This window comes from Echiichthys vipera (assembly GCF_963691815.1).
Source record: "Echiichthys vipera genome assembly, chromosome: 19".
Taxonomy (NCBI): domain Eukaryota; kingdom Metazoa; phylum Chordata; class Actinopteri; order Perciformes; family Trachinidae; genus Echiichthys; species Echiichthys vipera.
The window spans coordinates 15,743,115-15,766,439 of record NC_139844.1 but is presented as its reverse complement, the minus strand read 5'-3'; the positions used below and the strand labels follow the sequence as shown (position 1 = coordinate 15,766,439).

Sequence of the window (23,325 nt, the reverse complement as noted above, 5' to 3'; positions counted from 1 at the left end):
AGTGAGTCAGATGAAGGAAGTTGGGAGGGGAAAGGAAGATCTGGGCTGACCCAACAGAGGTACTCTCATCGAACTCCAAATTCCCATCGGTCTGACTCACTGTCCACTCAGCATAATACACAGTTCTGTCATAGTGGCCATTATGTAGTATAGTACAGATAGTGAAATACCGACCAGATGACTCACTGCACTAACAAAAAGCCTCACTGGTGTGTCACGATGAAATTCTTAGTAAATTACTAAGATCAATTGAATGGGTCTTTCATGATATGATTTCACTCTTAACCTGCTGCTTCCTTTTATATCAAATTAAATTATAGACTTAAAACATGTTACTAAGTTAAGACTGCAAAAAAGGAGCAGAAGGGTTTATCTGTGATGTTATGAAGACTTGTTTTTAATATCCTCTGAAACTCACTCCTGAAAATATTATATCTTATTAGATCTCTGGTTGTTTGCTCTCTCCCCCCCCCCTCAACTCCTCTTTTCTCACTCCTTCCAGCTCTGATAAAAACCATGAAGCCTTCCATTCATGGGCATAGATCTCAGTATTCAAGGCTCTCTCGATTCAGTGGATCTGAAGAAACTCACAGGAAGTGGTGTCTGATAAAGAGAAAACATGATGATTTGTTTCGCCCCCAAATTTTGTCCCACAGCGTTTCATCGTTGTCTTGGTTTCACCTGATTTGATTTAAAGGTTGTTGCCTGTTTGCACCTTAGAAATAGAGAGAATAAATAAGAATATCACACAAAAATATTGCACTGATGGTTTCCTGTTTTATGCAAAGACGCTGCTGAAACTTCAAAAGTCTAGCACCATGGAGTTCATACGATGCTTGATTATTGAAGCTATGCTTGTTATGAATACATTAGCTGCCTTTACTGTATTCACCTTTAAAAAAGCATACACAGTTTGAGTGAGGGGGGCTTACAGACGGTACTTGATTACCACTCTTATCACCCATTTGAGAGCCCTCTGGATGGAATTCACACACTCCCCTGGGACAATACTGAAGTGTGACAGATCTGATTATGCTGGTATTTACCTGAGGATTTATCTGCATTCCTTCCAGTCTCTCTCCCCCCATCAGACAAAAGCCGAATTAAATGCGTCTGTTTTGAAGCAATTGAGAGGGTCCTATTAACATTCACAGGAGGCAGGCGGCAACCTGATGGCACCCCTGTTCATGTTAGGTTTAGGCCCTTGGTTTGAATTTTGCCTTGAACAGTGGTATGTTCGGAGAGATTTTAGGACTGGGCAGTGAACTAAGATATATTATTTTATCAGTTGAGCTTTAAAGAATTTGAACTCAAAGAAAGGTTGAAAAATACAACCATTCCCAAATGTTCAAGTCCCAAAATCCCCTCTGGTTTGCCTCTGTCAACATTCCTTCACATGACTAGTGACATGAGCCATGAGATGGGGGGGAGAGCCAAGTTGCCTCCTGAAAAAGGGGGGAGTAGAAGGAATGAAAGGTATGATGCTTCAGTTATTTTTTTGTTTGCTTTTAATCTGTGAGAAACTGTTTTTTTGAGGACACACATGGGTATTAAGGCCAGACAGGGAGACAGTAGGACCCCCCTTCCCCCTTCATCTCCTCCAAAAAACAATGTATATGAGTTTGTGTGTTTAAAACAGCGTGATGAATTAAGGGAGGGGGTTAATGAAGTTTGAAAAAATGCAAAAGTTGTTGTTTTTTTTAGTGACAAATGCTTACTTTAAAGATCACATGATGAGCTTCACTGCTGGACAGTGAAGTCTGAGGAGTGGATAAGGAGGAGGAGGAGGAGGCGGAGGAGGGGGCTCATTCAGAACAGCTGAAGAAATGAGGGAGGGGGAGGAAGAGGGAGGCAGGGGTGGTCCTAACGTGACATGTGTGTCTGTTGAAATGTGTGTGGAGCCCTCTCTTCTGTTCATACTGACTGAGAAGTGCTGGGAGAAAGGGAGAGAGACACACAGCTTCTGCCTTCAGACTGAGTTTACTAGTGAAGACGGAGCCAAGAAGCAAATCTGATAGATTTCACTGAGTGTGCACAGAAGTGAAGGAAAACAAGAGAGAGAGAGAGACCCGTTTTTTAATAATATTTTTAAAGGTATTTTAAAGTTTTTTTTTAATTTTTGTAACTATTTTAAAGAAAGGATTTTGGAATTTTACCAATGCTTGGAACAATAACTCTAACAGGTAAGAGCAATGATTCAATAAGGTCTCATTAATTACATGTTAACAATTTAAAAATGTGTGGCTGCTTTACTGAATATGTTTTGTTAAGTTGAAACTAGTCATTATATAGGATATGTATGAAACTCAGAGCAGTGGTTTCTCCTTACATGCTGAGTATAGCCAGAGGCATTGTTGTCCTGAGGGTGTGGTTAGTTAGCATTGGATCTGTAGATGTCCTGGCTTTAGTGGGAGATAATTTTGCTTTGGCCCCTGCAGAGCCTCATCATGTAGAAAGTAAAATAATGATGATTGCATGCTGTTGTTTTCTCATTACATTAACTTTCATGTAACCATGTTTATGAGCTTACATTTAAAAGTGTATCAAGCGTTTATCATCATTGTGATTCTTCAGTAGCTTCACAGAATGAGTGCGGAAAAAACATCCCCCTTTTTCATCACCTTTTTACACTCACCCTGTAGTAAAAACCTGTTTATAGACTGTACTAACAGATACAGTGCACCGTCTCTGGCCAACTGCCGGATGCCTTGAAGTCTGAAGTATACATCCTTTACTTCAACCAAACTTCTTGTTGGGAAAAGAATTTCACACAGTGACAGCTGCCGGGTAGAAATATATGAAGATGCATTTATAGATGCATTTTCAAAGCCTACTTTTAGCTCACATCACCAACCAAGCCAGCCCCCCTGTTTCCCGTCATGTGAAGTATTTCATTAGATTAGAGTGGGATCCTAATTCCCAGTGGGGTTATTCAGCTTAGCCGCAGAGGCTAGGGGGGGAGGAGAAAGGGGTGTATGAAATTAATTGCACGCCAAGTCCAATTTTTCTTCAGTTCATAACTGGGAGTGATGTTTTAAATGGAGCAGGTCTGGAATGTTTTGGCTTCGTGGTGACCTCAGGTTTTTGTTTCTGCACATTAATGAAAAACCAAGGCACAGATATATAGATAAATATTTGTGTAGTCTTACTTTTAATTCAGATCAGACTTGATGTCAAAAAGATAAATGGTGCAACAGTGGGTGTTATTAGTGCAATTGATGTGTAGAGCCTCAGAGACCACACCTTTGATACAGAGAGGGGGTGCTTGTACAGGGTCTGTAGGGGGGGGGGGGGGGGTCTCCCTGCCCTATTTTTAACTGACTTCTTTTGTTTAAAGGGCTTCTGCTCCAGACTATGATAATTACAACAAGGATTTGCATATATTTAGCAAAGTTTGTAAATTGTGTCTAGAAAGAATAGCTGGCTTGCCAGACCCCCCACCCCCACCCCCCAACAATACACAAACATTGCTGAATCAGCCACAACAGAAACTTTATCTAATCCCACTGGAGGCTGTAGTAGATTTACAACAATAATTTTCTTTCTGCTGTAATTTAATATGTGAGCATCATCTTACCGCATGCTTTCACACTCACATAAACAAAGATTGTCTCCCATAGAGAGAAGCATTTCAACTATGAATGTGTGTGTCAGAGATATGTAACACCCTCTAAAGTGAGTTAGGGCTGCGGCCCCAGGGCAGACCCCCAGCCCCCTTAACGCCACCTCTTCATTTCTTAACTGTCCCCTCCTCACCCCCTGTAGCCTCACCCCTTACACTCACATTCTTTCTGGTACAGTCGTTATTCAAACCCAAACATTCAAACACCCACCCTCCTCTCACACACATTAACCCCCTTCACAAACCAAACCAATCTAGGGAGTGTTAACAGTTGTTTGCCTGTAAAAAAAAAGTTGTGCTGGAAAGCAGAGATCAAAAAGACAGAAGAGATGCCAGTAGTCTGTTAAATCAACATGGTTCCTCTTTTATTATCCATGTAGATACACATGGCCTCGTCTGGCGCATTACTACCAGTGTGACCCCTCCTACACACACACACCCACAAGTCTTCATTTGGAAGATCTTTTACTCCAGAAGAACTTTATTGAAAACAACTTGGAGTAGCTGTTGTAATTGTGTACACTAACAGGTATTTGCTATTTAGGTATATTTGAGCTGAATTTGTGTTTATTCTTTTACAGATATTAGATGAACTCAGACTTTTTTTCCTTTTAAATTACGGTTCTTCTTTGTTTACAACTTTGTGATTGGACAGGTGCCCTGAAAGTACCACCTATGTGAGAAAGAGCCCACTGCCATGAAACAATATACTGTATTTTATTATCACCAGCTATTTCTGTAGTCATGTTAACACAATTTTGGTAAAGTCAGCAAACTTCCCCCAAGCAGTGTGTCTTGATGATAGAAAAGTTGACCACCCCCCATCCTTTATTTTCGGGGACAGAGAGGGTTACAAGGCTATTGTGTTTGCATGAGTGTGTGCCTTGGGATGGGGGTGGGTCCCCATCCATCCTGCTGTGGTGGAATTTGGGTCAAGGAGATTGGGACGTTGTATTTTAAGGAGGGGTAGTAGTAGAAGAGGCCTGTATTGTTTGGTTTGAATCCTACAGTGGCACAGTTGAGACACAGTTTAACTGAAAAACAAATAAACATTCTTGAAGTCCTGGGGCATTTAAATTCAGATTATAATTAGAGCACCCTAAAATAATTTTGTGTTTGAGTGAACAGTATCACCCACATTCTTCTAGAGTCAAATCTCTGGGTGTGTCCTCATTAGTGACATTATTGTATGAAAGCACTTCTTTATTTTATCATATGTTTAGTGTGAAACACTGCAGTGTATGTAATTTTCCTTTAATTTCTACAACAATAGCTTTTCTATTTTAAAGCTGAAATATTCTAGGAATGCAGTGCAACTGAGTGAAACTCAATGGCTATAATTTAGGAAAAGGATGTGGACAGATGTGGGCGCATAGCTTTACATTTTTGTGTGAGACAATAACATAGCCATCTTTCACAGATTTATTTACAAACTGAATACAATTTCCATAGCAAACACCATAATGAAAATGGGAATTAGGATCAAATACCTTGTTTTTCTTCCTCGTTCTCATGCATTTTTGTGAAGGAGGTAATTCCCATGGCCTGGTTTTAGGGAGTGCGTGTGCGTCTTTGTGTTTCCCAGTGTGTATAATCAGGTAAGCTGATAGCTAGGCATTAAACGTCCTGGGAATTTATTTTGAGAGTCAAGAGGTATCCGGTGTGAGGTATTCCAGACTGTAGTGAGATCTGAGGAAGAAAGAAGAAAAGCTTCAAACATTTGCAGGTCGTCATCCCCCTACGCCTTCCTCTGTCAAAACACAGATAGACATGGCAGGCAGACATTGTGCGCATTTGCTGCATGTGTGTATTTTTTTTTAACTTATCTCTAATATAGATAATACTGTTTACTTGTGCTGATGATACCTTGCATTTGTATAACTCACAAGTGATCCAGTTTTAACCATCAAAAGAAAGTAGAAGTGGTTCACACAATGCACCATTGCAAGGTTGTGTAATAGGTCTGCTCACATTGTGTTTTGACACAAAATTGCAAAGTATTACTCTCATTGTGAAACAATTTCTATGGAACTCTCTTTGGGGATTACTGATTAATTTGTCTCAAACCCTAAACTTTTATTTTCTTGGCATGTTTACATAGCACAGGGTTAGGTGGGCCAGATTGCAATCTAATTGAAATGAAGTATTCATACGTTTGATAAAATCTACCCAGGGGGTGAGGATCTCAGCAATTTTTTTCTGTACAACATCTCTGATTGAATGCAGATGGCAATGAGACATCCTCCAAGATGATCCAGATTCCTAGAGTAACGACATAGATAGATGTTTATTAATGATGTCATGTAATGTAATGAACACAGATTGATTTCCTAACTATTACCTGGATATGTTAAATTGTAAGTTACAAATCCTAGCTCTGGTCAAAGTAATTTCAGATGAATATCATGTGGATATTGCTAGTGATCTTTATGTGGCAAATTAAGAGTTGAAAGAGGAAGTAGTAAAACTGTAGAGAGAAAACTGATCAATGTCTTCATCAAAGTGTTTTCTTTTCTTGTCATTTCAGTTGGCCAGCCAGATGGTGTGGCACAGAAGGAGGAGGCTCCTGAAACTATGGACACTGTCCAGGGTGAAGTGGCTCCTCAAGTGAACGGCGAGAAAGTAGAGAAAGAGTCTCCTGATGCCAATGACATCTCTGCTGTTGAGGAGAAAGCAGCGGAGGAGAAACCTGATGAGGCCAGTGAAGTGGGCTTCAAGAAGATCTTCCGCTTTGTGGGTTTTAAGTTCACACTGAAGAAGGACAAAAGTGAGGAGAAAGATCCTGTGAAGCTACTGACAGTCAAAGACAAAGAAGGAGAGGAGGTCAGTGGGACTGATGAACCTACAAAGGAGGAAAATGCTGCCACGGAAGAAAAGGAGGCTGATACAGAGGCATCTACTGCAGAGGCCGAAGTCATTAAAGATGACAAAGCTGAAACCACTGATGCTCCAGCTGAAGGCACTGCCGCTGAAGCTACTGATGAAGCAGTCAAGGAGGAAGAAGCTGAGAAGGAAGGAGAGACTGCCCTATCCCCCCTCAGAAAACTTTTCAGTGGAGGGCTCTTCTCTAACCTGAGAAAGAAAGCCAGCATCAAGAAGGCAAAAGAGGCGGAAGACAAGGAGGCAGTTGTTGAGGAGACAGCTAAGACAGAAGACGCTGCTGGTGTGGAGGAAAAGGAGGAGAAGGATGAGGTGGAGCAAGAAACTAAGGAGGAGGCACCAGCAACTCCAGAGGAAGTGAAATCAGAGACTACCCCAGAGCCAGAGGTCACTGTTGAAACCCCTGTTGCAGCAACTACTGATGAGACCAAACAAGAAGAAAAGGCTGAACTTAGTGGGGAAGAGGAAAAGGCTCCAGCAGAGGTGACTACTGAGGCTGAAGTGCTGTCATCACAGGAGAAAACTAAGTCCCAGGGAAGCCCCCTGAAGAAGCTTTTCACTGGAGCTGGCTTGAAGAAGCTCTCAACTAAGAAACAGAAGACCAAGAAAGACACTGAGGCGAAGCTAACCGAATCTGCGGAGCAAGCAGCTGAGCAGCTTCAATCCTCAACTGAGTCAGCAGAGGGTACAAAAGCTGACAGTGGGCCCTCATCTCCTGAGGAGTCAGGAGAGCATGTTATTGCTGTGGAGGTGACCCAGAATGAGTCTTCTCAAGAAACTGATGGGGAATTTGCCTCCGATGGAGAGAAGAAAAAAGAGGGTATCATTGCCTGGTCCTCCTTCAAGAAACTAGTAACACCCAAGAAGCGTGTCAAAAGGTCTTCTGAGAGCGAAGATGAAGCCACAGGTGAGAAACCAGCGAAGTCAGCCACCCTGTCCTCTTCTGAGAGTGCCCCGTTAGCGGATAAGAGTGTTGAGGAGGAGGCTAAGGAAGATAAGCCATCTGAGGAAGAGCCAAAGACTGAAAACACTGAGAAACTGGTCAGCAGTACTGAGGAGCCTAAAAAGAAAATGGACACCTCTGTCTCCTGGGAGGCTCTAATGTGTATGGGTGGACCCAAAAAGAGGACCAGGAGGACTTCTGATTCTGAAGACGAGGAGACCAAGGTTGAAGAGGAATCAGCAGCGGTTGAAGGAGAGCAATCTGCCATTGTCACTTCACAAAACACAGAGAGTGACGGAGAAGTTGCTTCCTCCCCTGAACCTTCCAGCACCTGGGACACACTGAAACGCATGGTAATGCCAAAGAATAAGGCCAAAGCTGATGAGAAACTTGAGGAGAGTGCAGAACATGTCCAGTCCGACAGTGAAGCACCGAAAGATGAATCTTCATTCTCTTTGAAGAAGCTCTTCCCTGGACGCAGAAAGAAGAAGGTTGAAAAACAAGCCTCCACCGAAACGGGCTCGGGTGAGGAGGATTCTGATACCCCAGCTGTTGTTCCTCTCTCAGAGTATGAAGACCAAGTTGAAGCTGAACAGGAAGCACCAGCAGAGACTGATGAAGTCCAGATTAAAATATCAGCATCTGAAGATAGATCCCCTTCATGGATTCCAGCCACTGTGGAAGATGTGGATGATCAACATGATCAGCTGAGTGACATTCCAGAGGAGGCTGAGAATGCTGCCACGCCAAAGTCTGTTGACACTGACATCGCAGAAGATGAAATCGAGGACAAGGATAAAGCTCCCAGACGCTCAGGACGGAGACTGTCCACAGCTGAAGTGAAGCCTATCGCACGAGCCTCATCCGCAGAAACCATTCCTGTTCCTCAGGGACCCGAGCCGGAGAGGGCAGGAGAAGTTTTGGAGGGCATAGAGGCCCAAATTAGTGAAATTCCAGTCCAGACAGGTGTGACTATTGAAGATGTACCAATAGATGTAGTTTCTGAGAAAATAGAGTATGAACCACCAACTGAAAATGCAGAATCCAAGATGAATACCATTCTGGAGCCACACGCTCGTGACGAGGCCATGGCTATCTGCACTGGCCTAGGAACCAAGGAGATTGCCAAAGTAGCTCTGGAGAAACCAGCAATGCCCATCGTAGAGTGTGTGGCCGTGATCCGTGATGCTGTAAGCACAGAGGTGTCAGTGGAAGAGAAGCCAGCATGTGCAGAGGAAGCAATTCTTACAGCAGATGCCGCGTTCAAGGCCCAAGTGCTCAGTTTAGAGTGTACAGAACTTGAGCCGGTTGTTGACAGGGAGAGTGAATTGGACATTCAAACAGCCACAGAGAGCCACGAAGCAGAGATTGAGAAGGTTGGAATTATCAGCACAGTTCTGGAGGAGTCTGAAACCATTCAGTCTGCCACCATGAGCGAGAACTCTCCTAAAGCTGTTATCGTCGATCCCATTACACCAATTTCCGAGACAGCTGTCTGCACCCAGAGCGTGGAAGTCACTGAGCCATCTGTAGAAATCAAGGAAGTGAACATGGATGTGGAGCAGTTTGCTGCCACTGAGGAAAATACTGTAACAGAGGTAGTTCAGCATGTGACTGAAGAAAGAGCCTCTGCCGTATGTGAAATGATGAAGGCCATCATCACAGAGGAGACTGAGCCAGCCATACCTGTAATTGTACCAAGTGAGGAGGTTCCTGTCATCGCAGAATCATTGGTCCCTGTGGCCCCGGTCAGTGTGGCGTCAGTCACTGAGCAGTCCATTGAGAAAACGGAGGAAATCAAGGAAGACGTCCAGGAGACCAATATAATTGAGGCTCAGAGCATAGTCATTGCCCAGGCTGTCATTCAGGATGCCATGGATAAAGTTTCAGAAGACACGCATGAATCAAAAGAGCCCACCACCCCAACACCAGTCCAGGCTGTAGCAACAATAGAAAAAGAGATTGAGATCTCAACAGACGCCCCTGTTATCTCTGACACCCCTGTTGTTGTCGACTGCATAAAAACAGCACCAAAATCACCTCAACTGCTCCATGTTGCCATGGAGGTCGTAGATGCAATTCCAATAGAAGTTACAGAGAGCCTTGATACCTCTGTAGAGGAGAAGAAACCAGAAGAAGAGTTGAAGAAAGCTGTGGAGGTTAAAGTAAGTGAAGAAACTGTCATAGTGGAAGAAGTGGTGGAGATAAAGGCAGAGAGTCAGACAGGTGAGGAGCTAGAACAGGTCAAGGAGGAAGAGAGCAAAGGAGACGCAGAGGTTCAGGAACTAGATGTAAAAGAAGCAGTTGAGGAAGTGGAGCCACAATCGGAGGAAGCAAAGTCTGAGGCCCCTTCAGAGCAGAACAAAGAGAAAGTGCTTGAGATCCACATGCCAGTCCAAGTAGTCCTGCAGACAGCACAGGTGTTCGAGGAACCATCAGTGGAAGAAGAGGCCGTGGTAGAGTTTGACAGCAACGGTCCTGTGGCTGAAGACACCAACGTAAAAGCTAAAAGCGCTTCAGCTGAAAACAAACTCTCGACACTGTCAGAAGAACCCCAAGGGACAGCTTCAGACGAGGTTTCCGCTCCCAGCCAAGTCGCAGAGGCAGAGGCACCAGAAACACCGTCAGGAAAATGTGCCGAAGTGATGCAGCAGGTGATCGAGGTGATTGAGGAGGCCGTGAAGGAGATCGAGCCTGTGTCCACAGAGATTACAGCAGCATCATGAGCAGGTGAGACTGATCTTACAACATTGATATTGAATGCAGATAATCAAAATTGACTTTTTAGTATTGTGACATTAGCGATAGAACAGTAAACAAGGAAAAAAAAAGTTTTTTCCCAAATTCCTTTGTTGGCCTATCAAACAATCTTCTCATTTTTGAAACATCAATGGGCCCTACTTTTATTAGGGAGTAAGGGAGGGGATTTGCCCACTGACCAGATGAAAAAGCTTTTGTTCGGGGTATGAGTAACCAGGGGACCTTTGATATCAAAGCAGGAATGCCGCCGTTGACCCCTTCTTTGTAGGCCGGGGTCTTAAAGGGAAGCGGTGTGTGTGGGGCAGATGAACTTGTGCTGAAAGACTGATTATGATTCCTCCGCTCCCTTCTCCTGTTTTCCTTCTATCACAGGCTCAGTATGGAGTCAAGAAACCATGGCGGAGTACGCATTTGCTAGATTCAGTCACATAACCTCAAAGAGATCAAGTTGTGTTTTTCAGTTGTTCTGACTGAATTGTATTTTAGGCTAATATGTAAAGGATTGTAGTATTTTAATATGCGACACTGTGACACACTGATGTTATCAATAAGGAGTGGAGAGAAACTGGGCGTAGCTCACTTGAATATTTATTAAGCAGTCATGTAGTTCTGCAGCAGAGGACAGTCTGGAGAGGGATAGAAATGGGAGTGAACAGCAGGAAAGAGCTTGAAGGGTTCCAGCAGCTTAAAAGCAAGCTGCTGCTTAATAGCAACAGTGGTAAAGCCAACAGAACAGAATAAAATGAACACCATGTGGAAAATACTGTATAAAAGCAATGATTTAAACTTAAAATCTAAGGCTTTAAGATTACTCCAAATTTAAAAGGATAGGTGCATAATTTCCTTTTAAATCTCAGATGGTTTCTTTTTCCAGGGAAGAAAAGATGCAGTATTTTCTTTTTACTAATTTTGTGTTCTTGTTCCTCTCTACCACAGCTGAAGATACAAGACTGATGCCTGGGAGAGACACTGTCTGGACCAGGAAGTGATGAGGGAGAGAGAAAGAGAGAGAAAGAGGCTACTCTGTAACACACTGAGACTGGGCTCCGCCCTTCCAGCCCAGAGAGACTGAGCAACAGCTCCGCCATTCTCTCCACCTCCCCTTCCACCTGTCCTCTAACCCCATCCTGCAGCCCTGTCACCACAAAGTGACGTCCCACCGCCATGTCCTCACCCACTCACTCACTCTCATTCACACACATACTAAAGCATGTCCTGTGCCTCATAAGCATCCCATCTGACTTATAATCAGTGTGATGTTCGGTGACTTTTCATTGCCCTTGCTGCACAAGACGAGAGTCTGCAACTTGGTTGAGTGTGCATCTGTTCAAATGTGTGTGTGTTTGTGTGTGTGTGTGTGTGTGTGTGTGTGTGTGTGTGTGTGTGTTTGTCTGTGTGTGTGTGTCTGTGTATGTGTGTGTTTGTACGTTTATAGTAGGGCGAGTGAGATGGTGTCAGAAGGTGAAGAGATGGAGGATTATTATCTTGTATATTGTATTTATATCTTGAGTATTCTTTCATTCAGCCCTAAGTGTTTATTTTGTCTTTTTTTGACATTGTTGCCATGATATTTTCGAAATTCCCACATTAAGCTGTGATACATCAGGTTTTCTTTTGAGAAACATTATGACGGTAAATTTAACTGCTGATGCAGAGAAACCTCTCAAACGTTTATAGTAAAAATTTACCAAAACAAATGTGACACTGTTACACAGAAGTGACAGACGTATCACAGCTTTTAATAGTCATATTCAATGATTATTTCGAGACTCTGTAGCAACTATAACTAAAGCATGGTACAGGTGTGATTCCACTTACAGTAAGTGATAACACTGACTGAAGAAAACAACCAGAGGGCAGAAATGCTTTGACACATTCCCGTCACAATGTGTTCTCACTACACACCCAAACAAAATACTTAATAAGCTTCATGTAGATGAGATGAACAATCACTGCCTGATTTACTGTGAAAAAATTACTGTTACACATTATGTCATGTAATAATACAAATAATTCTATTATAACACCATCAGTCAAACATGTGGTAGAGGTATTTAGTACACATTGACATGCAATGGCTATTTTTTTGACACTGGAAGAGTCGGGCTTGGTAGACATGTGCATGCATACAAAGCATATCATGTGTCGCAGTGTTTAATGGCCTTGTTTCTTAGTTACCATGTGACATACTGTATTATTTGTGTGTAGCAATGTTAAGGTTAACACCTTCCTTACCCCACTATATTTATATTTCTTGATGAAAAGACAGTATGTTGATGCCCTCTGTTGCAAACAAAAAGTAGTGCACCTTTTAGTCTTCAGTTATTGGTGTAATTTTGGCTTCAACTGTCTGTTTTAATAGGGGTGATAAAGTAGGAACATGTTCAATCCAGTCTTATGGTACCTGCTCTTATGTGATGTTCTTTACTCGGCATAACGGCTCAGGTTCATTAAACTGGCATTGGCTAGGGATTTACAAGAAGTAAAAATATAATCACATTTTACTCTTAAAAACCAAATCGAGTTAAGATCAATCAGGGAGTCATGGTCTTTCCATTGCTCACAGGATTAGACATCACTTGCATCCAATTAGGTTCCTAAAGCATCTTCTCAGCTGCTTTGAGTCACTCGTCAAACTCAAGTCACAAGGTCAGGGCTTATTTTTGCAGGAAGTTGATGTTTTAGGGTGGAGGAATATCTGAAACACCCCTGGGGTCCAATTTTAACACCAAAGCAAACATGGGACTACACTTTACGCTGGTATTTGTTTATGTCCTACCAAATTTGGCAAACTTGCACTGTGTCAATCATTCAGACATCTGAACGGTGAATGCTTCTATACTCCACTGATTTTAATTTGACACGAGCAGCTCTAGAGGCTCACATTTCACTCAGCTTTATGACCAAACGAGACAAGGATCAGGAAGTACAGACCCCTGTAAGGTCACCACTTCCTCTTACTTTGACTCTAGAGGGTGTCACATCTATTCTTGCTTTATGTAAAAATAAATGATTAAAAAAAGACAGTGAGCTAAAGATGTTTGCTATTGTTGCATAATGTAAAGCATTTAGTGGCCATTCAGTCCTCCCCGCTTTTTGTAACACACTTAACTGTGAACATGTTAACATTTGTACAGATTGTATACCTACTGTATGTACCTAAAAGCATATTGTTGTAATATTAACTAATACCTGCAGCCATTTAGCATAATGTTCATGTAGCATGGTCTTTTATATTTTCCAAGCTGTTAATAGTAAGGATAGAGAAACTTGTCTATATTTCATTCAATAAAGGTAGAGAAAATTGGTGTGTGCTCTGTATTTATCCGTGGATCTTTTAATACATAAGCAATTGCTATAAAGACATTAGTTACCAGTGGAGCAAAGATTTTAAAAAATTAATGGTGACCCTTTAATTCCTATCTAAACCATTGTGTATTTATAAACAGTGTAGACACATTTAATACATGGCTTAGGAATGTAGTCTATTATGAATAAAGTGCTTGAAATGTAGGTGTTATAAAATTCCAAATCTACCCACAAACAGGTGACTTATTATATTTTCCTGTGATTTGTCACCCTACTGTAGAATGCTGTCACAAACATAATGTCAAACTCAGTTTTTTGTTTTCTGTTTACTTTGGTGTAAATGCTGCCACCTAGTGGTGTCCTCTAGGCCACAACGGCGCAGGACTGCAGATCCTATAGTGCTTGCGTTAATTAAATAGGAGACAGATAAGGACAAATGTGGTTGGATAGACGCAGAGGAGAGACCGTTGTCAACCGTTAATATGATTACTTATCTTAAGCCAAAAACCTTAGTTTGTTTATCATTGTATTTGAGTTTTGCCTCCTTTGTTTTGATTTGATTTTGATGAAAAGGCCTGTTTTCTTTGTGGAATGTTTTAGAATAGAACAATGTTTTATTTTGGTTGACCCAAGCTGTTCAACATAAATCCAGCCTATCAAAAAACCAATTCAACGCAATCGCGATTAAACAAGAACACTCAAAAGATACCGTGCTGGAAATGTCCTATTCAAAGCGTCTTGAGGCTTTTTAGACAGAGAGGGAAGTCACAACACCTAATTGTGTTTGTTTATTGTTTTAAAATAACTTTTAATGTGATCAAGTGCAATGATCAGTATACTGTGTATGAATATGTTATTTACCACAGCTGTAAGGTGCTGGAAAATGCCCCTTGAAATGCTTGAATATGACTTTGGAAAAGATGTAGCAACCCGAAATGTTAATGTATTTGTCGACAACTAAAACTCCTATTGTGGGAGCCTATAAGTGGGGGCGGTTTAAGCAATGCACGGTGATATAATAAAACACAGGTGTAACAATATGTATCATAGCATTATAATGGTTGGTAATAATGTCCTTTTATGTGCTTATTATATTTAAGCATGCTATAAACAACTTATGTGGTTATAAATGCTAAATGGATGAACAAAAAGCAGCTGTTTTGTTGAGGTAAAGACAAAAAGACCCACAAATATAAAAAAAACAAATATTTTTATTGTTCATTCTTCATTGAAATAACAAAACAAAGTTTTTTATACAGAAAATTACTCACATTCCTGAGAACACAGATTGATCACAGTAGATGTCAGATGGGCACTGGGGGGTACGGTCATGGGTTTAAAATGAAATTATTGTTTGGATAAACAACGGAAAAAGACCATGTCAAACGTCTCATCTCCCTGAGATGTTTAACACACAGACAAACATACATACACAACCATTAAGTTACAAGACTGGTGTGGCAGAAAAACAACAACAATTTTAACTGATGATGGATTTAGACTTTCTTAAAGCTTGGCATATTCCTGTGTATCAATTGAGCTCTGATAAATGGATGTCAGTAGTACAGCATTTCAGTTGCCTCAACAATACAAGACAAAGAATACTTCTGTTCTAACACTTGCAAGTTTGAAATCACAGACATTTGTTGTTTATTCGTGAACCCAAAAGGTGATGGAATATTGATTTATGGCAAAGATGGTCATATGATTGGCAAACCCATCACAAAAACAGTAGTAAAGATATTACTTCAAATTTGACAGCCTTCGCCCTCATTAGACCTGAGTAGATAAATAAGAAAAACAGCTCCACCTAGCTAAACACTGGTCTCATTGCATCGAAGTAGCAACTGCTTTTCAATACTTTATGTAAAGTTTAAACCCAATTGGAACTTATCCTCATTGTCAAAATCTTTACTTGAGGCTGTGTGAAATTGGCGCAAAAGAAAACTAAACATACCAAAGATGGACGTATTTTTACATTTCCCCAAAAATTATTAAAAGATGGTCACAAAAATACTTTCTACAATACACATGAAGGGGGTTGTCAGTGGCTATGTTGACAACTCTGCCCTGTAAGTATATTATCTTGTGAATTGTTAAATTGTTCTGTAGCTATCACTGCTGTCAGATAGAAATTTGGGAGACAAACGTCAGAGCGAGGAATTAGATTTTGTTTTTTTGCAGAAAAAAAAGGAAATGTTGCAATTTCAATAAAATGTAGAATTGATTTGCCACTGGAAGACGCAATAAAAATATACCGTTTTACAGGCCTCCATGAAATATAATTAATCGTAATATTCAAATGTCTAAAGTTAACAAACAGAAACAAGTGGAAGACAAAACAGAAAGTGAAGATAGTGAAGCTCATTGATATGTTTTAAATTAGCATAAACCTGACCATCTCAGCCTTAAAAGGGGCCTAATTGGGAATTGTATATTATGATACTTGTGCTTCTGTTACACATGTTTCAGCCCGACAAATCATATAACTGCTTCACATTAACCCAACATGCATTTAAAGTTGTTTTTTTCACAATTTCCAGTCATCAGTAGTTCATAGAAAATGTTTCTGTTGTCACAAACAATTGCTGTTGTTGTAAGTTATAATTAATATCATTTTTATAGTCCCATAACACGTATGTATCCAGAGAGTCAAGTATATAGTAATATCACCCTGTCATTTTTATATGTTTTATTAAAGCTAACTCTCCCCGTGTCACACTCATCACTGACGGGTGAAGCATTCAAACTCTACTACCTCTGTATCATTTCAACAAGTTCTCCTGCGTATTTTCTCCCACATTGTTCCTTTAAAAATGACAATTGTTGCAACTCCTACTTCTTTTTTTCTAATATAAATGTCAGAAAGTCTTAACAGTACAGAGAAAATGTTTCCATTTGCACAAAATTAATAAGAAGGCTTTAGCACAAATTTGGCGGGGGTGGGGTGGGGGGTAATCTTTTGAATTCTAACCTATTTCTTGAAGAAATTACATTTATCATGCCATCCCTAATACATACACTTTTCCTGAACCAAATGTTATCCTATTTTGAAAGCTATATGTCTACTAATATACATAAACCTTTGCAATATAAAGTAATCTTTGTAAATATAGCATTGTATATAAAATTAGAAAAGCATGTGAAAATAAAAAAAGGCTTTTAGAAGTAGATTGAAGCAAATAACATAAAGACAAGATGTACAATATTGTACAGGACAGCCTCATCAAGCTTTGTGTGTCTGTATGGAACATGTTGTTTCTTCAATCAGTAACCAAAGAGCTGTAAAAGATGCTTTACATGAGTAAAACAGGAAAGTAAGAAGAGTGGCTCAACTGTAAACTCAATGAACACTCTTGCTTGTTGTGACCAATTTTCAGTTGACAAACTCTTAATGAGAAGAGCCATTGTGCTTTAATTACGTGTAATGACCTAGCAACCACAGTCACACCTAGCACAGTGCACAAAACATGGTGTAAAACAACTTAACAGGTGCTGAGATGGATGCAAATAATGGTTATTACTTCACATTTCAAGTTATTCATTCTGCTGAGCCAAAACGGCAACCAAGACATGAATGGAAGACAAATATACTTTGCTGCATATTGGGCATCTACTCAAAAAAGAGCACAGATTGTCTCAGGTCTGAATATATTGTGTATTATAATCTATACCTGATCTGCAGAATAAGCCACTCATTTCTGTGCAGCTCCAGAGGGGATGTTAATAGTTCGCATCTTTTTCTCCTCCTCAAGTCTAGCACGGCAAACTCACACACTATGCTGTGCCCTCCGGAACTGTCTTAGCTTCCTCTTCCTCTTAAACTCAAAGTGTGTGCTGTGCAGCCTGACCACAACTTGAGCCGTTATGAAAAAACAATGTGGTACAGCATGACATGTGAGAGTCTAATACCAATGTACACTAACAGTAAAATGTTAATAGCATTTGCTTTTCTAAAGATGTTGGACTGAACTCAAGAAAGCTTTTACTTCACTATTCAGTTTACTTTTTGTCATACTCTGGGCTATAAAAAGGCGAAAATAATATACCCCCCAAAAAACAAACCTTGATTGAGAATCTTACACATACATATCATGACTAACTTAGCCTTTAGCTTACCTATTAACCATAATTTAGAAAGTAAACATACATGTTAAAACGGACAAATACACAGTTTTGGCACTACTCTACGAGGATTTCCTCAGTCTTTATGGGTTCCAGTGGCGTGCCAGAGTTGGACAAATCAGAGCCTTCATCTTTGGAGAACTCTTCACGCTGGAGCAGCATCCCTGCACCTGTGTTTCCCTGCAGCCCTACTAATCCCCCTTGAGTAAAGCACAAGTGTTTGATCACCTCATTGGGACTGGAGAAGGTGGTCGCACAAATGTTACATTTGTAAGGCTTCGACGAGCCCAAGAACATCGCCTCCATCTGGCTGCTGTCGTCGCCTGCAGCGCACAGCTCCATGCTCTGTCGGTCCACCATGGTGTAGGTGTCGGCCCCCTGGTTCAGGCAAACGTGGCGGGCTGCCTGGTTTGCCCGGCAGAAGCTCTTGCCACAAGCGCTGCATTTGAAGGGCTTGCCCGTGTGGATGTACATGTGTTCCCGCCAGTGGCTCTTCTGAATAAACTTGCGCCCGCAGGTGGAGCACTCATACTTCCGCCGCTTAACTTCCCTGTCCAGGTCGGCGCTCTCCAGGTTGTCGATGTCCGCAATGTCTGATGGAGGTGGTGTGTCTGCCTGAGAATTTAATCCTCCCACCCCCCAGCTGGACGTGGACACCTCTGCTCGGGGAGAGTCCGAGTTGGTACCTGAAACAGGCGTTTGCTCGCTGTCACTGATTATCTCCACTGCTGTAGTGGCAGCCAAGGCACTTGACCCTGCCTTGATTCCCTTCAGGACCCCCTCTAGCTCTAACATGCTATGTTCTCCAGTCATGACAGGCGAGAGTGCATTGCTGGGCTCAGCTGACGCTTGCTGCAGACTATGGGTGTGTTGGAGGAGATGCTCTCTCAGCAGGCTTCTCTGGGTGAAGCGACTCCTGCACAGATGACAGGAGTAATGCTTTCTAAAAGAGGAATTCCTCTTCATGATGCTGGGTTTTACATGGAGGATGGCGCTGGCTGAGGAACCATCGGCACTTAGCAAGTCCACTCCCGCCTCATCAGCTGTAGGCTTGGTGCCGCTGGTTGAGGCCTCCATGTCTGGTGGTGAGGAAGCTAGCTTGGACAGTAAGGAATTTGCGTATGAAGCTGTGGCAGCTGCTGTGGACGGAAACTTCCCCTCTGAGCTTAGCTGCTCCATGTCTAAGGGTGAGGAGAGTTGCCGTGGAGTGGGCAATCTAGTGGACAGCCCTACCTGTTGGTCAGAGATCTGGATGCCGTAGAGGGAGGTGGAAAGGTTGATGCTATGCTGTTCAGTGTGTGAATACACAGACTGGCTGGCCTCCTGCAGGAGTGGATAGGCATGCAGGAATCTGACCCCCTGCTCCAGCCGTGCAGGGTCTATCAACTGGGGTGCAAGCTTGCCTGTGTACATCAGGTTGAGGAGGTAGCTGAAGATATCTGGCTGTATGTCAGCAGCCTTCAGACGTACGCAGTCACTGAAACACAAAGACATTGCAGTTAACTAGACAGTCAGAGGCCTTGAAAATATAAGTAATGTTGTCCATTATAAACAATGGTGACTGCACCTCATTTCTTAAGAAAAAAAACTGACCATGTTACTGGTCGCAGATTGTTGAAAACTTGCATCTGAATGAATGTGTTTAGGTCTGTATGTCCACAAGTGAGGGAACCACGCCATGACACATTATCCGGGCAGCACAGATATCACATTTTGATCTTAATGCCCTGACAGACCCTCCAATTTGTTACCTCAATCTGTTCCATTGATCCAACAATGACATTAGTTGTGGTTCATCACACTACAAAGATCTGGACACAGTCCAGTGCTCAACTACAGAGGAAAAGCCTTCACTATTTGGCATGTGATAACAAATCAGTGTTATTTTGACATGGTAGGTTTTGGACGCAGAATCTTAGCTTGGTATTGAGCTTGTGTCTGGAACCACTATTAATGCATTCTTCCTGTACCTGTCCTGATGAATGAAGAGCATTCTGAAGTAGTTGGAGAAGGCAGCGAGGACAGCTTTGTGGGCTTTGAAGAAGACATCTCCTATAGCCACAGTGCAGTCGCACAGGAAGCCAAACTCCCTCTGAGCGTTAAGCTGCTGCAGCAGGATAAGACCATGGTTGGCCAACTCCATTCTTCAACCTGCACAAAAGGCGAAAAGACACACACACAAGCTGCAATGAGTTTCCTGTCTGGAAGGAGACCAGAGTTTATTGTGACCACAAAGTGTCAGGCTGACGCGGGTGATCTAACGACCTTGTAAAGGCTAGCTTTGAGCACAACAATGAAGAGTCCTTTTGTGACACTGGAGCATTAATGTCACAGAAAATTATGCCACTAATGATGTGGCTCCGCACAACAAAAACACCCCGGTCTTATTTGTTCATTATTTTGTACCTACAGTATGTAGACATGTCTTAGTAATTCATAGTAAAGTTATATGTGATTTCAAATTTCTTCCAGGCCAGGTATGCAAAATATTTTTTCGTTCTTAATCAACTCTGAACAGCAGATATTTTTAAATCAATGACAACCATGGTGGGATCGTGATATGGTTAGGACTAAACAACACGCAAGCTAATTACAAAATACAGTATTGTCCAATTTCTGGCACAGGGTTACGGTGCAAAAAGGTAAATCTATCCTGTATAGCTCTCTAATGTTCATCCTGCTTCATTAGAGATCCACTTTAACATCAGGTTCCTACAGAAATTGAACTACAGAAGGTTCTGGCCTGCACATATCAGTGAGAGACAGCAAAAACAAGTAGCTAAAGAAGATTATTACACTTCAAAACTTTAAAGCCCCACCTTTAACATGTCTCGGTTCAGTGCGAGCCCAGGCCGTCTAAACTCAATCTCAAGGGACATCTCAGAGCTATTCACGTTCTGCTGACCAATGAGATGGATGTCATTGACCCTAAAGGTCACTGGAGGACTACAAGGGCTTGAGGCCATCACATGACCAGGGTTATGGGTGTCGACACACATTCCTAAAGCAGAACTGGTTCTACCCCCTATCCAGTGGAGAATGGAAACAGCCTGCGGGCAGGGCGAATCTTCAACACTTTCTCCACAGCGCACAGCCTAAGGTTAAGTGAAGAAGTGAAGAAAACGGATGGATGATGGATACCTTACAGGGATGAACCAACTGTGAAATTCTGGGATGATAGCAATGCCTTTTTGTTTGTTTTTTGTTATTTATTCCCCCTTTTGTGACAGGGAAAAAAAAAAAATTATAAAAAAATAACTGAACTGTTTTAAAGTCACCCAGCCCTTTATTACACTACATTTCAAAAGGAGCACAGATTCAAATCCTACAAAACATTATTATAACCTATTTTAACATGGATTTAACATTTAGCCGATGCAAAATTGATGCAGCACATCAGATAACCATCAGCCACTGTCATCTGTGGATATCATCTTATTGCCGTCAGCAAGAGGAATATGGGCTGATAGATCCCATGCTTTTCTAATACCTCATCAGCCAATTTACCTCAGATAATTAGAAAGTTATTACTTTGCATATCCCCTGCTGATTACAATTACACTGGAAAAGCCTCCTGCACATGTGTGTTTCATCAGAGAGGTCAGAGTGCAAAGATGTTGGCACTGCAGCGCTCCAGGAAAAGGCTTGGTTTCCGTATCTTGTGTAAGGGGGATACAGCAACAGCAGTCACTCAAGACGTAAAATACCCATCAACCAGGCTCTTGCCACACATAACTTCAATACATATGCAGTTGCCATTTTATTAGAAAATAATGCAATCTAATACAATTCTGCAATAAACCCTGCATTATACTGAGCTGCAGTACTTCCTGTTTCCAACCTCTTTAATGTGAAATTTGCAGATTTTCTATTTATGTCAGTACCGTGAACTAAGAACATATTTAGGCTGTTGGACGGTAGAAAACTATTTTAAGTTTGAGTACATCGTCACCCGAGTTCCTAAGAAATTCAAGGTTGAATATGGAGAATGAGCAGAACACAGCCATCTAGTGTCTTAAGATCGTAGTTGCAACAGCAAAATATAACTAAAAGCAGCAGCCACGTTGCCAGGTTGGTCATACCCGGTCAAGTAGCCTCCAGGAGACTGGAGTCTGTTTGAGCCTGTTCGAACCCCCCCCCCCCCCCCCTCCGGCAAATTGCACCAAAAAAACAAGTATTGCAGAGGAGTTTGACTGACAGTTACCGTTAGCCGCTAAAGCTAAGTAAACATGAAAGTTAGCTTACTGATCAAGGAGAAACGTAGCCATTTCACTCCTTTATCTCAGCCGATCGAAGTGAATGCTTGGCCTATATTAACTCTAGTTTTTGCCTGTCTCCGGTCACTCAGCTGCTGGGACAAATAACACAGCAGCTGCAGGATTGGCAAACTCACCCAGTGCCAGTTACCCCAGCCTACAGTAGCTGCACCTAACAACAGACAACCCTGGCAATCCACAATGCTGCCGCTATTGGCTGGTACAATGTAAACAGAACGTGACAGAAAGTAATTGTCAAACCTGTCAAAAAATGTTTAAAATATTAATTCAGACCAAAAATATATTTCTATGGAAAAGAAATACACCCTGTACCCCTCAAAACGCCCTGTGGGTGTATTATTATTGTTTTAAATATACAGTTTTCTACACATTCAACCTTTAATTTTAATATAATCCACTTTATCTGATTTTATAGAATATAATCAGCAGACATAATTCATAATGAAAATATTCCTTTTTTTGTTTTAGCCACATACTAAACACCTCTTATAATAATGCTGTTGGCTGGTGGGTATGGTAGGATTTGCATTGTCCCAGAAGGCTTCAGTTTGGGAGTGGAACTCCAGAAAACCACCATGGCTGTTTGGTGGCTCCACAGATCTCCTGGAAAACTATTATGAATATGTGACTGAACTATTGATCAACCACACTAACTATTGGTCATGTGAATTTAACTCGTATTCGCATGATCCAGTCAGTAAGTTAGCCACAGTGCATTGTTAATCAATACCAACTTGTTTGCAACAATAAAGCACCGCCCCGAATTGTGATGTAGACACGTGGAACAGTTACTTCCGTAGTGAGATTTCCTCTTATTCTGAAAATACTAAAAAATGTGAGATGAGGAAGCACGTGAGGACGGTAAACACGCAACGGTTCAATAATAACAAATAAAAATAGAAAATAACAGCAAACAGCGGGTATGTAAAACGAGCGCGCCTCTGACTGACTACCGCCTCGGGTCTCTCTCGGTTGCTAGCGCGAGAAAAACGGACACACACGCACGCCGTCGCGCACATACAACACACACACATGCGGGGAGAGCGTAGCGAGCGACGCAAGGGGGATGGGGTTGGTCACGAATGCGTTTCTTGTAACTTCCCCCTTGACAATTACAGTTAGCCCGAAAAACACGCACACAAGTAGCCACATATCGTAACAGAAACGGGCGAGTGTGTAGCTACAAACTAGCCGTACCTGCTCTCCGGTTAAATCCGTGGAGTTTGCTGCCGTGTCGTCGCCGTTGTTTGTTTGTTACCGGGGACTCGTCCGTCCTCTCTGGGGCTCGCTGCAGCTCGTACTGTTCCTTTGCAAACGCAGCATTCGTTGTCGGCGGAGGAGAGAGGGTCGTCCGTTCGTTGTTTTCCGGTTAGGGGTTTTACGTTACAATCACATGACTGTGGGTAAAA

At 41.9% G+C, this 23,325-nt stretch overlaps 2 protein-coding genes across 3 annotated transcripts in view; one reads left to right on the top strand and one right to left on the bottom strand.

Moving 5' to 3' along the window:
* Window positions 1-13,494, top strand: part of akap12b (A kinase (PRKA) anchor protein 12b) — a 42,776-nt gene extending 29,282 nt beyond the window's left edge. The window contains exons 1-3 of one of the 2 annotated variants that reach the window (XM_083934468.1): window positions 1,950-2,183; window positions 6,150-10,175; window positions 11,142-13,494. In XM_083934468.1, the coding sequence (XP_083790594.1) occupies window positions 2,159-2,183; window positions 6,150-10,171 (4,047 nt within the window). In that variant the 5' untranslated portion in view covers window positions 1,950-2,158 and the 3' untranslated portion in view covers window positions 10,172-10,175; window positions 11,142-13,494. Of the gene's footprint in view, window positions 1-1,949; window positions 2,184-6,149; window positions 10,176-11,141 lie in introns of those variants that run through there. The other variant, XM_083934467.1, reaches the window with a different exon arrangement.
* Window positions 13,495-14,817: 1,323 nt separating this feature from the next.
* zbtb2b (zinc finger and BTB domain containing 2b) lies at window positions 14,818-23,249 on the bottom strand. The gene is made up of 3 exons (XM_083934663.1): window positions 23,114-23,249; window positions 19,610-19,790; window positions 14,818-19,116 (listed from the first exon to the last, which is right to left on the bottom strand). Exons 2-3 carry the CDS (start codon window positions 19,780-19,782, stop codon window positions 17,697-17,699), a joined length of 1,593 nt encoding a protein of 530 aa, XP_083790789.1. The 5' UTR covers window positions 19,783-19,790; window positions 23,114-23,249; the 3' UTR covers window positions 14,818-17,696.
* Between the last annotated feature and the right edge of the window lie 76 nt (window positions 23,250-23,325).